This window comes from Bolinopsis microptera, chromosome 7, assembly GCF_026151205.1.
Source record: "Bolinopsis microptera isolate Bmic1 chromosome 7, MBARI_Bmic_1.0, whole genome shotgun sequence".
Taxonomy (NCBI): domain Eukaryota; kingdom Metazoa; phylum Ctenophora; class Tentaculata; order Lobata; family Bolinopsidae; genus Bolinopsis; species Bolinopsis microptera.
Genome location: NC_087078.1, coordinates 4,563,573 through 4,579,083, shown reverse-complemented (window position 1 = coordinate 4,579,083; position 15,511 = coordinate 4,563,573). Strand labels below are relative to the sequence as shown.

Below are 15,511 nucleotides of genomic sequence, written 5' to 3'. Positions count from 1 at the left end.
ATAATATACCTTAAATAGTTTCTTCTTTTCTTTATTCTTCCTAACATTGCTCACAGGAGAATCGTCTTTACTTAGCGGGCTAGAAGCTACACGGCTACCCTCCTCTACAATGATCTGATCTTGTATCTTATCCTTCTTTCTCTCTTTCTTCCTCTCATTGTCTTTAGAATCAGTAGTATTGTCTTTAACCAGTTCCGTGATTTCACTACTTCGCTGCTTTTTCACTTCTTTGTTCTTTTTTATTCCAAACTTCATGACAATTTATACATTTTGTTGAACTGAAGTAGCCCTCCTAGAAGTGTAGTAGTGTAGTGTAACACTGTATTACTATTGTTACTAACTCAGCACGACAGTACTAATCTGATTTATTTAACAACTCCAGCAGTTCCTCCTTAAGTGGGGTGCTCTGTGGGGTGCAGCAGTTCCTCCTTAAGTGGGGTGCTCTGTGGGGTGCAGCAGTTCCTCCTTAAGTGGGGTGCTCTGTGGGGTGCAGCAGTTCCTCCTTAAGTGGGGTGCTCTGTGGGGTGCAGCAGTTCCTCCTTAAGTGGGGTGCTCTGTGGGGTGCAGCAGTTCCTCCTTAAGTGGGGTGCTCTGTGGGGTGCAGCAGTTCCTCCTTAAGTGGGGTGCTCTGTGGGGTGCAGCAGTTCCTCCTTAAGTGGGGTGCTCTGTGGGGTGCAGCAGTTCCTCCTTAAGTGGGGTGCTCTGTGGGGTGCAGCAGTTCCTCCTTAAGTGGGGTGCTCTGTGGGGTGCAGCAGTTCCTCCTTAAGTGGGGTGCTCTGTGGGGTGCAGCAGTTCCTCCTTAAGTGGGGTGCTCTGTGGGGTGCAGCAGTTCCTCCTTAAGTGGGGTGCTCTGTGGGGTGCAGCAGTTCCTCCTTAAGTGGGGTGCTCTGTGGGGTGCAGCAGTTCCTCCTTAAGTGGGGTGCTCTGTGGGGTGCAGCAGTTCCTCCTTAAGTAGGGTGCTCTGTGGGGTGCAGCAGTTCCTCCTTAAGTAGGGTGCTCTGTGGGGTGCAGTTAACAATGGAGACCACCTCCCGACCTCCGACAACTACTCTAATTGAGTGTTTTATACACACTAGTAGTGAAGACTCCAGGTATACACTAAACAGGGTAATAATCAGTCTGAAATCCTGATATGTAGCGTAGTACTACCTTCACACTACTAGTTGTGTGATATCTCCCAACAAGCTGTAACTGATGAAACACACAGAAAGAAGACAGAAAGATAAACACGAATCTCACAACTCATGAGAGTAATGATATAAATAGCCGGGCAGTGTGCACTATATAACGTTATACACTGTACACTGTGGGTAGTGCGTGATTATGTAGATAGCAGGGGGACCAGTGCCCCTTTATAATTACCTTTGTTAATATTAATGAGATAGGACGATTTATTGTAAAGAGATTAAAAGAATATTGCAAGATTTTAGGTAAAATACTGTACAAATTCCCATATGTAGAGCTTGTTGAAGTGCCCAGAATTCAGATTGAAGGATAGTTTGAGTGCAGTATGATGTGTAATGTGTAAGCCTGGCGCTCTAATCATTAACTAACTATTGTAAGGTAGCACTGAGCATTTAGTGTCTGTTTAGTAGTGCTATTTCATTGTTAAACTAGGATACAGGACCATGGTGCTCAGAGCAGAGGCCTTTAGGGGCCTTTGGGGGCCTGTAGTGGCCTTTAGTGGCTTGTAGGGGCCTTTAGGGGCCTGTAGGGTCCTTTAGGGGCCTTTGGGTCCTTTAGCGGGGCATATAGGGGCCTTTAGGGGCCTCTAGTGGCCTTTAGCGGGGCATGTAGGTGCCTTTAGGGGCCTGTAGTGGCCTTGAGGGGCCTTCAAGGTCCTTTAGCGGGGCATGTAGGGGGGGGCTCTAGGGGCATAGGTAATAAGTGACACATTAACATATTAAGCTGACATCTTTTTAACCTGGCTTTTTTTTGCGAGAGATTATTACCGCTGAATTTTAAAAAGGTTTTTCCAACATCAGATTGAGTTATTATTAATTCTCTGAGGGTTTCTCCGTATGCTTCCTGTGACGGACATGTCATATTGTGTTCGGAGCAAAATGGCAAGGTGTCCACCCAAATGACAATCACCTAGAGACCGCAAGGGCGGAGGGGCAAAATCGTCAGAGACGGAGATTTTTTGAGATATGGTGGCTGGTGCCCTAAAACCCTTGTAAAATATCCTCCTTGAGGCCGAAGAGGCGCCACGGATGATCATTGGAAGGCCGAAAATTTGGGGCAAAATGATCAATTTTATTGCTCTCTGGGACTTCCAAACAGGTTAAATTAACCTCTTTCAAGTTAAATTTCCTTCAGGTTAATCTTTTCACTTGAACTTTTTCAAAATTTAACCTGGCTTTGAATTTTAACCTTAAGAGAGGGGCTGAGAAGATACTTCTTTACAGTGGCCTGTACTCTGTAGGGGCCTGTAGTGGCCTGTAGGGTTCTGTAGGGTTCTGTAGGGGCCTGTAGTGGCCTGTAGTGGCCTGTAGGGTTCTGTAGGGTTCTGTAGGGGCCTGTAGGGGCCTGTAGTGGCCTGTAGGGGCCTGTTGGGGCCTGTAGTGGCCTATAGTGGCCTTTAATTGAACAGATAACAGGTGGACACGTGAAAGCTGTTAGACTGATATTAGAATCTGGCAGCGTGTAAGGCTAATATACGTATACTACAGCAATACAACAGGTGGTTAACAAAGTTGTAGTGTAAGGAGTAAGGACACTGAACTTAGGCTCTGCAGTAAACTACAACATCAAGTCTTGTGGGTACGAGTACTGGTAAGGTAGGTAATGTAGGTGATGTAGGTAATGTAGTATTGTGTACGTGATAAACCAACCTTCTTATGTGGATTTCCTTTGCCAAAACAACCAAGAGTCGAAGAAAACTTCATTGGTGAACAAGGTAACCAGTTGAACAAAATGCAGAGCGAAACGTACGACTAATCTAGCATCTCAATAATAAATAATCACAAATATGATAATCTAATACAGAAAAAGTAGGAACTAATACAGAATAACTAGGAACTAGAGGATCGTATTAGGGTAGGGTAGGGTGTGATACCATGACAACGAGCAATGATCCGTCTGGGAAGGGTAATGTTTCACATTCCACTCATTCTTAGAAACACAGAAACAATGATACATCTTAACTGATACTAACGTGACAGTTACTAGTAACTTAGCAAGGAAACAGTAATCAAGTTTAATTAAAAGTAATTTAATCTAGTTACGATATCAAATAACAGTGATGATTCGATTTAAATAAAATTAAGAATAGCAGAGAAGATACTAAGTTTGAAGTATTTTTATCAACAGAGCGTTCTTACTAACGTGCTGTACTAGTGTGCACGAGTGTTATTTATTATGTTTTATTTAATTTGTTTTGCATGTTAGATGGCTATTTGTTACTCTCAAAACAAAGTCTCTTCAATCTGTATAACAAAATGAATGTAATAGTGTGTACTACTAGTGTAGACTTGCTGGACACAGGATGGTATCTACTTATAATCTGAAGATAACAATATTGGGCAGCGTGGTCATTAGGCTTTATTTTGTAATACTTAATTAAGAAGGTGTAATCGGTTTTGTTTTCAAGTTCTTAATAAATCTTCAGTTTTCTAAATCCTTTTGGTCCTTTTTATCAACTTTGACCTATCTCGGCCTCTTTATTCACCAGTTGACGGTTCAGGGGCATGCGCAGGGAGGAGGCGATGCAGTTTGGTCCGTACTTACATCCAATTCCCTTTTCTCAGGGTTAATTTATATATGGCGTTTTCCTCTTATTCTTTATTTAATTTTGTATCGGATAAAAAGTAAAATATTAAGGATAAAATTCAGCGAGGAAACGTCAACTAAATATAATCTATCAATACAATGAGCCAGACATAACAAAAGCTGAGCAAATATGCGAAACAAAGAAAATGCAGAAGTTTGTCATACAGGCCATTATCGCGCATTTAGGAAATTTAGCGCGCCTAATGAATCAAATATTTAAGAAAACTTTGACTAATTCAAATCTCATGTTACAGTATAATCGATCAGTAGTACGGGCAATGATCTATTACATGAATCGGGTTAGTAGTAGTAGTAGTAGTAAACCCGTGATGGGGTGGCATGTGCCTCAATAGGATATTAAAAACATTTATTATATCAATTTTATGGCAAGTTTCCATAAACGATATTTTATGATCGGCGCCGATAATCGCTTATTGAGCGCTTTTTCGGCGCTTTTTTTTTTTAAAACCGTTTACAATCGCTTTTTTTACGATTATAAACGGTTCAAAAAAAATCGCTTATAATCGACTATAATTGATGTCATAATTCAAAAAAGCGCTTTTTTGAATTTAAAAGCGCTTATAAGCGCTTTTAAGCGCTTACTAGCGTCGCTGAGCGATTTGAAAGCGGTTTTCCAGTAGGATTGGCGCCAAAAACGGGTGGATAAGCGGTTGGCCGGATAAGCGATTCGTAGGCGCTTTTTTGAACCATTTATAAGCGATTATAAGCGCTTATAATCGGGGTGCAATTTAGCTGTTTGTAAAGCGCAAATAAAGCGCTTATAAGCGCTTTTTAAATTGAGTCAGGAAAACGCTATATTACACCTTATAACCGCTTATAATCGATTATAAGCGTTTTTTTAGAAATCGCTTATTACGGCTAATTCATCGCTATTTCACCGCTTTTACCGCTTTTCCTATCATCCATGGCCAGGTGAGCAGGAATTAAAAATCGCTTATAAGCGCTTTTTCAATGCTGCCCCTAACCTGGTCGGAACGGGGTAGTGCCCGGAGTTTAAAAGCGCTTATAAGCGATTTCTCAATTCCCCTTAACCTGGTTGGAACTTGCATGTGCTTTTCTGAGCAACCTGGGGTGCACCGGCAGAGTCAGGATTTAAAAGCGCTTATGATCGCTTATCTACCGCTTTTCCTATCACCCATGGCCTGGTTGGCAAGAATTATAAAGCGCTTATAAACGTTTTTTCAATGCTGCCCCTAACCTGGTCGGAACGGGGGAGTGCCCGGGATTAAAAAGCGCTTATAAGCGCTTTTTCAATGCTGCCACTAACTTGGTCGGAACAGGGGAGTGCCCGGAATTAAAAAGCGCTCTTAAGCGCTTTTTAAATGCTGCCCCTAACCTGGTCGGAACTGGAAATCAGAGTGCCCGCTAATAAGTGCTTTTCTGAGCAACCTGGGGTGCACCGGCAGAGTCAGGATTTAAAAGCGCTTATGATCGCTTTTCTACCGCTTTTCGTATCACCCCTGGTTGGCAGGAATTAGAAAGCGCTTATAAGCGCTTTTTCAATGCTGCCACTAAATTGGTCGGAACGGGGGAGTGCCCGGAATTAAAAAACGCTCATAAGCGCTTTTTAAATGCTGCCCCTAACCTGGTCGGAACTGGAAATCAGAGTGCCCGCTTATAAGTGCTTTTCTGAGCAACCTGGGGTACACGGCAGAGTCAGGATTTAAAAGCGCTTATGATCGCTTTTCTACCGCTTTTCCTATCACCCATGGCCTGGTTGGCAAGAATTAGAAAGCGCTTATAAGCGCTTTTTCAATGCTGCCAATAACCTGGTCGGAACGGGGGAGTGCCCGGAATTAAAAAGCGCTCATTAGCGCTTTTTAAATGCTGCGCTTATAAGCGATTTCTCAATTCCCCTTAACCTGGTCAGAACTGGTCATCAGTGTGCCTGCTTATAGTTATAAGTGCTTTTCTGTGCAACCTGGGGTCACCGGCAGAATCAGGATTTAAAAGCGCTTATAGGCGCTTATGATCGCTTTTCTACCGCTTCTACTAAATCGCTCGCCCAAATTTTAAGGAAATTCTTGTGAAAAGGCCCTTTGGGGCATGAAAGTGATCTAGATCGGTGTATTTTTGGACGCTGATTCCGAATCACCCCCCCCCATGACGTAGGGTTAAAATGCTTCCCTGGAGAGTTATGGGCAAAAAACCGTTTTGGTCACGTGACAGGCTAGTAAAATACGAATTCGATTGTTTAGGGCCCGGGTTAGGGTTAGGCTTGTGGTAAGGGTTATGGTTAACTTCGGGGTTATGGTTAGGGTTAGGGTTGGGATTAGGATTTATGTAAAACCGTTTTGTACGGCTGCAAAACCATAAAAACCAAAGTCACGTGAAATTTTTGGGCGAGTGAATTAGTAAAAGCCGAGTTGGACTCCAATATAATTATATGGAACAAATATTTTACGAGTGTTACCCGTCAATTCTCGCAATCACATTCAACATTGCGCTTCGCTAGTTTGGTAAAAATTCACCACTAGACTGGGCCTCGCCAATTACCGCGCAATTGTTTAATTTACTTATGACTATGTCACGACGCGACCTGAATGATACAAATAGACCCAATACCCATGGTTAACAGGTGATACTCTTAATTGACGGATGTTACTCGTCTAAAGTAGCGCGCGCCGCTTGTCGGGCCAGACCAGTAACATGTAACATGCAATGGTCAAGTGATACTCTTAAAATATTTATTACAAATATAAGCAATTAGACCGGCGACAATTAAGTGTCTTGCATGCTTATAAATACGTTTTGCATGGTATAAATACGTCTTGTATGGTTATAAACACACAAACTTATGGTTATAACTATATATAATACAGCCATGAGGGTTGATTCGGAATTGAAGCGTCCTTGTAGGTTAATAACCTACCAGGACGCGCGCCGAGTTGGACTCGTCTTGTATCACGTGGTGACCCCCACGGTCGTTTCTTCGACGCTACAGGGGGAGCCGCGCACTTCGTGCGCGGCGGGTCATACAACGTATGACAAGACTCGTCGACGTTGACCATTGTTAATGATCTGGCCCGGCGCGCGCTACTTCGTAGCACTTGCCATCGAGAAGAAAGCGGCGCGTGCTACTTCGAAGAAATTTAGACGAGTAACATCCGTCAATCGTCGACGGTCCTAATATTTGAAACAAATATATTACGAGTATCACCCTAATCCCAACCATAACCCCAAAGCTATCCATAACCCGCGTACCTTAACCCAAACCCTAACATGAGCCCTAAACAATCGAAATCATGTTTTACTAGCCTGTCACGTGACTAAAACGGTTTTTGCCCATGTAACTCTCCAGGGAAATATTTTTACCCTACGTCATGGCGGGTGATTCGGGATCAGCGTCCAAAAAATACAGTTACACCGAGTTAGATCAATGTCATACCCAAAGGCCTTTTCACAATAATTTTCTTGAAATTTGGGCGAGCGATTTCGTAGGAGCGATTCAAACGCGCAAGCTGGCGCGGTTTATTTGTTGCAGTTTTACTATCTAATAACCAAATTTTACAAGCTATCTCAGCACGCCTGCACGCGCACGGCTTTACTAGCGTATATATACATTACTTTTTTCCTATTAGTATTGGTACTCAGCGTGCACTTGTTTTTATGTCCACGATTGATTATGAACAAGTACGTGAATGCTGGTCACGCACACACTAACTTTCAATGAGCACCGCACTTTTTTCAGACGTCGTGATTCGCTCAGCCCGACTCGAGATTCCTTGGAATGACATAAACAGGCCTGTCATACTCGTTGACAGACTGAGCGTGGCCCAGCGCAATAATTTAATTTCATATACTATATTTTTCTTTTGCAAGTTCTGAATGTGAAGTGTGTATGACTGATCACTGATGACCATAGTTGTTACGGACGTCCTGGACGAACTTTTAAAAGGTGCCGAACTGGACGAATTTTTTAACGAAATAGACGAACTTTAACCGAATTTTTAATGACCTCCCAAAATTCAGATCACTGGACAATTGAAATACCAATTTTCTAAATTTTGCTCACCACAAATTGTACACGGCGTACACGCTATACAATATTGTATACAGCGCACTTGTTTACAAGTGTAATAGTGATCGCACCTAAGCCATTCATTATAAAATCAAAACATATGCCAAGAAAATTTACGCAACGAATTTTCACGAATTTTCACGAATTTTTAAAAGGTGCCGAACTGGACGAACTTTTCGCATTTCTTCGACGGACTTAACAACTATGCTGATGACGCACGCGCAGCGCGCATCGACCGCCACCAGGACAACCACCACCATTAACAACATATAAATAAACGCTTGCAAGCGCTTTACAATTTCTGACAATTATTGTCGGAGAACTTTGCCGCGCCGTGAACTTAGCCTTCTTGCTTGGCTTCTAGATCGCCAGTCAAACAACTATGTTTAAATCCATGTTGATAAATGATAGATAAATCGGTAAAAACCAGCAATAAAAAGTGATTGTTATCGCTTATAACCGCTTTCCAAATCCTTAGGGGCAGCATTAAAAAAGCGCTTATAAGCGCTTTCTAATTCCTGCCAACCAGCCCATGGGTGATGGGAAAAGCGGTAGATAAGCGATCATAAGCGCCTATAAGCGCTTTTAAATCCTGACTCTGCCGGTGCACCCCAGTTTGCTCAGAAAAGCACATACGAGTGGGCACTCTCCAGTTCCGACCAGGTTGAAGGGAATTGAGAAATCGCTTATAACTATAAGCGCTTTTAAATTCCGGGCACTCCCCCGTTCCGACCAGGTTAGGGGCAGCATTGAAAAAGTGCTTATAAGCGCCTTTTAATTCCGGGCACTCCCCCGTTGCGACCAGGTTAGTGGCAGCATTGAAAAAGCTCTTATAAGCGCTTTCTAATTCCTGCCAACCAGGCCATGGGCGATAGGAAAAGCGGTAGAAAAGTGATCATAAGCGCCTATAAGCGCTTTTAAATCCTGACTCTGCCGGTGCACCCCAGGTTGCACAGAAAAGAACTTATAAGCGGGCACTCTGATTTCCAGTTCCGACCAGGTTAAGGGGAATTCAGAAATCGCTTATAAGCGCTTATTAATTCCAGGCACTCCCCCGTTCCGACCAGGTTAGGGGTAGCATTGAAAAAGCGCTTATAATTCTTGCCAACCAGGCCATGGGTAATGGGAAAAGCGGTAGAAAAGCGATCATAAGCGCCTATAAGCGCTTTTAAATCCCGACTCTGCCGGTGCACCCCAGGTTGCACAGAAAAGCACTAATAAGCGGGCACTCTGATTTCTAGTTCCGACCAGGTTAAGGGGAATTGAGAAATCGCTTATAAGCGCTTATTAATTCCAGGCACTCCCCCGTTCCGACCAGGTTAGGGGCAGCATTGAAAAAACGCTTATAAGCGCTTTATAATTCTTGCCAACCAGGCCATGGGTGATGGGAAAAGCGGTAGAAAAGCAATCATAAGCGCCTATAAGCGCTTTTAAATCCTGACTCTGCCGGTGCACCCCAAGTTGCTCAGAAAAGCACATGCAAGTGGGCACTCTCCAGTTCCGACCAGGTTGAAGAGAATTGAGAAATCGTTTATAAGCGCTTTTTAATTCCGGGCACTACCCCGTTCCGACCAGGTAAGGGGCAGCATTGAAAAAGCGCTTATAAGCGCTTTTTAATTCCTGCTCACCTGGCCATGGATGATAGGAAAAGCGGTAAAATAGCGATGAATTAGCCGTAATAAGCGATTTCTAAAAAAACGCTTATAATCGATTATAAGCGGTTATAAGGTGTAATATAGCGTTTTCCTGACTCAATTTAAAAAGCGCTTATAAGCGCTTTATTTGCGCTTTACAAACAGCTAAATTGCACCCCGATTATAAGCGCTTATAATCGCTTATAAATGGTTCAAAAAAGCGCCTACGAATCGCTTATCCGGCCAACCGCTTATCCACCCGTTTTTGGCGCCAATCCTACTGGAAAACCGCTTTCAAATCGCTCAGCGACGCTAGTAAGCGCTTAAAAGCGCTTATAAGCGCTTTTAAATTCAAAAAAGCGCTTTTTTGAATTATGACATCAATTATAGTCGATTATAAGCGATTTTTTTTGAACCGTTTATAATCGTAAAAAAAGCGATTGTAAACGGTTTTTAAAAAAAAAAGCGCCGAAAAAGCGCTCAATAAGCGATTATCGGCGCCGATCATAAAATATCGTTTATGGAAACTTGCCAATTTTATCATATTATAATTCGACGATATTAAAAAATTATGGTAAAAATGAAAATAATGTACACTAAAGAATTAATAACCTATATTATATTAATCAACAATGTCATCTCTCCACTTAACTCGTTTATTTTGTTTAATACGTTCCGTTAATTGGCACTATTATTTTACGTCGATCACGTTTTTAGCTAATACAGAGTTTGATTTAAAGCATGCGTTTGCACTTTTGAACCGGTCAACTTAGCTCATAAAAACAGTGCACAAAACATATAATGTTCTAATATTTTCAACATATTTATATAGTATTTATATATGGTATCATATACTACTATATATTAATGCTAGTACTAATAATTTAAGGTATGTGGCTGATGTTTTAACAACATCTCCAGACTCCAAGTAGCACTGCCTGTGCTAATAAAACTACAAGTAAAAATGTTACAAACCTGTATTTGAAAGATGTTGTTGCGGATAACTAGTGCTGTACAGACACAGCAGACTAACACAGAACAGCAGCCAACACCGGAGTAGAGACCTTCCATACCCCTACTTAGTAGTACCCTCTCTAGATAGTTTATATATCAGCGACAAGAGAAACGCTGGACGTGACTATATCAGCTGTTGTAGTATCTCTCTCTCTGGTTACTGATAACAGTGTTACTGATAAGGATAACACTATTACTGATAGTGTCTGTGTTCCACAGAGGTGTCGGTATTGTACAACTAGGTGCAGGTCTCTACTACACAGCTCTCTAGACACTGTGTTTTTGTGGGATCATTGTTTACACAAGGATCTACTACAAATACTCAGGTCTCTATTTGACAGTAATATACATAATATACACATATCACACACAGACATATATTAACAAGTAAATGACAGTTATTTTAATATTGTCCGGAGAAATTTGAAATAAACGAAACTGAATTTCACACTACACTATATACTACTAGATCTAATTGATACAAAAAGCGGTCCACTCAATCGGATCAATGTGAAAAGTCACACAAGAAATTGCCGTTCTTGCTAAAAATTTAGATAAAACAAAAGCATTCAAATGATTATTACAACAAGGATCAAAGAACGGAACTATTTGTTGTTTTGTTGTCCGAGCTAACAATTATTTTGTTGTCCGAGCTAACAACTAGCCAGCAACTCAGGACGACATTAAATGAGAAGCGGATCTAGTACTTAGTAACGTGTGTGCCAAGATTAGTTTCTATATTACTTCAGTAAAGTGATTAATATAATAGGAGGAGTGACGTATTAACTACAACGTTTAAAGCATATTTGATATGGTGATGTCACTGGTACTTCCCAACACAACTTCAGGAAAAGGAAAACAAGAGGAATTATAGAGCTGTAGAGCGGGGTGAGTTATTTAGATTAATAGAGGGTAACTAGGTTAAAGTGGCAGATAGGGGCCCTCTGTACCCTCAGTAACATGTCTCTACAAGGATCTCATTCTACAGGGGTTATACGAGCATGATAAAATAGTACTACTACCTACTGTGGAAATTAATAAATATTTCTGCAACAATCCTGCAAAATTCTATCCGCAGGCATGTTAAAAGGATTTCTATCACAATTTGTATACGGTTATTAAGTTGCACTCTGTTGTACACCCCCCCCCCCCCCCCCCCCCTCCCGCCCCCAATATTCAAGACACTACAATAATTGGACACTAAGATAATTGGTTAGATTTAATAACAATATAGCATTACTTTACTCACCACTTCCCACACGGTTCCGAAGAGTGCCTGACTGAAAAGTCGCCGTTTTAGAAACTCCTTCGCTTCTTCGTCCACCTGATAATAACACAGGTAACATGGTCTTCTTCATATTTACTGCAGGGGAAGAGGGACACATTTTACAAAACTATTTATTTCAGATCCAGCAGCTCTTGAAAGAGATGTACAATTTGTTTTGTATTGATCTGAAACTAATTAGAATTATAATGATTATAACTAGTATTGTAGAGATTACAATTATTTACAACAAAGTAATCTCTCTCAGCTACTTAATTAGACAGATAGAGAATTAAACCACTTTATTACGTAATCACCCACTGTAATAATCGTATTTGCGCTCATCAAGTAATATGATCATGAACATCGTTTGTAATTTAGACAGACAAGTCACTAGTGCAAACTGAAACCTAATACACCAACAAGTAATGACCTACTGTGTCTGCAATAGTGTTCTGTAATGATAATAGCGTGAAATAAAGCACTTTATTGAGCATTTGTTTGTAGAATAGTTAGAGCGTGAAGCGTGACTTGAAAATCATTACCGTTAAATACAGTACAGTACAGTACAGTACAGTACAGTACAGTACAGTACAGTACAGTACAGTACAGTACAGTACAGTACAGTACAGTACAGTACAGTACAGTACAGTACAGTACAGTACAGTACAGTACAGTACAGTACAGTACAGTACACTACAGTACAGTACAGTACAGTACAAAAAGTAAGTCATATTTCTTAAGTTCTGTGCATTACTGATACTTGGGTTGATTATCAATTACCATATAAAATAATAGGACCCCTCAAAACATAAGAACAATACCTTTACAGAAGAGCTGATAAACATAAGTTTGTTTTGTGTGAAATTTTTTTAACATTTTTGCACATTTGTAAAGCTGTAGCACTAGATAGATATGAGATGTGTGATATTACACTACAAGATTCTGGCGAACTACAAAACGTTAATATAATGCAGCAAACAACTGAGAATATACACTATAATACTACAGTTTACCTGAGGGGAAATGACAATAGAGGACACAGCGGCTTTACACATCGAGAAGAGGGTAGGGGGATTAAACACCTTCTTTAGTTTCTTAGGTCCTCCCCGACCTGGTAGTGGTCTGAGGAAATGTTAGCATCAATTACAGTAACTAGCAGGAACCCGTATAATATAACCCTAAATGGTGTCTTTTTTTTAATTTTTAAACATTTAAAATATAATTTGGAACATTACAGTAACGTTATTTAAAGCTTTGTGTTTTGATCATATGATTATGGGTGTATAGTGATTTTGATTGCATAAATTTGATTGGGCAGTGATGGTGAGTGAGAAGATGATGGGAGTGCCAGCCAGTAACTCTGTCAAATGAACAGCCCACTGAGGAGTGGGTGAGCGATAGCGCGAGAACGGCAGAGAGGGTGGCATAAAACGGAATACACGGCCACAGAAAAGACACAGAAACTAAACCGTGCGCTGTAAGTTAGCCAGTGTCTGAGAGCTAGTGTTGCCTGGCAGGAGGCATCCAAAAGAGGTGCCGTGGTGAACTGTGGAGGCAAAGTTCGAATGCAAGGCGAAGCACGGAAGCAACTCAAACTGATGATGAAGAGGTAGACTGAACGGGAAGTAAAGAAAAAGGAAAAGGAAGGATCCAGCTGAGGTCTGGCTCATGTCAGGAAGTGATGAAAAGCTCACAGACAAAATCATCCGTGGCTGTCTACCCCGTACGTAGGCAGTGTCAAGACTCGAGAGACTAAAATAATTATTACCTATTTAATTCGCGTTTTTGACACCACTTGGGGGTCCACTTGGGGCTCTAAAATCACTATTCCTTGGCCAATTTTTATTTTTTCATGCTGATTTGGAGGCCATTAAAGCATTTGATCCAGTCAAAAAAGTTTCAGTTGTATATCTTTTGCGGTTTTTGCGGAAAGTTGCGTTATTTAAGTTGATGCCGTGGTGTCAGTAAAATGGCACAGATATATATCGTCTCGCTTTATATATAGTAATATAGTATCAATTACAGTCATTAATATCAATTACAGTCATTACTCATTAGTATCTGTTACAGTAATTAGCAAACATATTTTAGTATTCGGGATTGATTTATTTTGAATAATTGAAGATGATTTGAAGGGTGTTATAATTAAAAGAATAAAGTGAACTAGTTACTTGACAGGAGATGCCTTTCCCAGAGGGGGGCTCACACAGGGCACCTTCCAATTGGGATTCACTGCTTTGGGATCGTTTGAGGACCGAGGACTTTTTGCTGCTTTGAGATTAGGAGGGCTTTTTGCACTGTTCAAATTCTTTGTGCTGATTAAAGGAAAATGGTCAAGGATTGAGACAGAAAGGAATAAACAAGTTTGTCTCAGAAGATTGAAAACATAATATTATTGTGTGCAAATAGAAACATAAACTCACTTGGCACGAGTAGGCGGAGTAGCACTCCCAGTTTTGACTCTAGGAAGCTTTGAGTTGGCATTGCTGCTCGCTTTTGTTTGCTTTACAGGAGATGTTTTTATTGCTGATTTGGTGGAAGACTTGGTTGTTGGTTTTGGTTTCGTTATTCCAGTCTTTACATTATCAGATTTGGTCTTTTTAGGGATTATCTGATAGCATTTTTGGATTTAAAACATGGTTAAAATAGACAATTGGGAAAAAAAACAGATTAAAATACTTTTGACAATAATTATTATGTCTGTGCTGTGATCTATTAAATAACCTACATGGTCCTTCAGCATGATTGTTTGTTACATTTATCATTTTATCATGTCTTATACAGGAATTCCCATGTACTGGCTATTATCATTGTCAATTAAATTACCTTGTCAGTTTAAATATCACATTTTTTAAATGAATTTTATGCCAAAACCTGTTGTCGATTCTTCACTGTGGAAGATTTGTTCTCATTTGCCCCCATAATGTCGTTTGGAGACACAGACCTAAAACAAATGTTCTATTCAAACTACAATTTGAATTCATTTATTGCATAGTTAAGATTGTTACAAATTAATTTAGTATGCAAAGTATTTTGGTAATGATTGAGTAAACCCATACCTGTCAGAGGCAGATTCTAAAGACCCACTCTTCTTCACAGATTTCTTGATATTGGTCTGCTTATACATCCAGACTTGTTTTGCTAAATTGTATTGAATTTATAAAATCAGTACAATTATCATTAACAATTCATTTAAACGCCATTATATTAATTGCTGCCAGTGGCGTAACGTTGCCTGTTGACGCCCCCTGCCGAAAAAAGATGGCGCCCCCCACAGCGAGGTCAGCGGCAATGGCGTAACGTTACTTTGTGCTGCCCCCCTGCTGATTGAAATTTGCCGCCCCTTTTCCGCCCCTAAAATTTTGTGTCCCTAAAAAAAAGAAAAAAAAAAAAAAAGGTCAGGTACTTTTTTGCCGCCCCCTACACCTTTTTGCCGCCCACGTCGACCGAACGCTAAATTCGACAGGGTAGTACACCAATAAGGCGCTTTTTTCATGAAATCAGAGTGAAACAAATTTTTAGTGAAACAAATTTAAAATTTTATCCTTTATTTTACAATCATAATATAATAATATTTATAAGCCTCCGTTTTGAAAGTTTTAAATTTTAATGTATTCACATTTCTATTTAAAATTCAATTTAATGTATTTACATTTCTATTATAAAATTCAATTTAATGTACTTATAAGTCAATAACTGGCCGCCAAAGCCGCGCATTCTTGAAAACAGGATTAAATAATTTATGATTATACGACAAATAAAAATAAATTTAAACTATCCGTG

General features: G+C 40.4%; 1 protein-coding gene across 1 annotated transcript in view; it reads right to left on the bottom strand.

Annotated features, from left to right (window-relative positions):
- Positions 1-14,880, bottom strand: part of LOC134817887 (microtubule-associated tumor suppressor 1 homolog A-like) — a 42,861-nt gene extending 27,981 nt beyond the window's left edge. Inside the window, exons 1-6 of the mRNA XM_063827251.1 lie at positions 14,788-14,880; positions 14,603-14,672; positions 14,152-14,339; positions 13,900-14,043; positions 12,742-12,850; positions 11,711-11,785 (exon numbers count right to left, since the gene is read on the bottom strand). Of these exons, the coding sequence (XP_063683321.1) occupies positions 11,711-11,785; positions 12,742-12,850; positions 13,900-14,043; positions 14,152-14,339; positions 14,603-14,672; positions 14,788-14,855 (654 nt within the window). The 5' untranslated portion in view covers positions 14,856-14,880. The remainder of the gene's footprint in view (positions 1-11,710; positions 11,786-12,741; positions 12,851-13,899; positions 14,044-14,151; positions 14,340-14,602; positions 14,673-14,787) is intronic.
- Between the last annotated feature and the right edge of the window lie 631 nt (positions 14,881-15,511).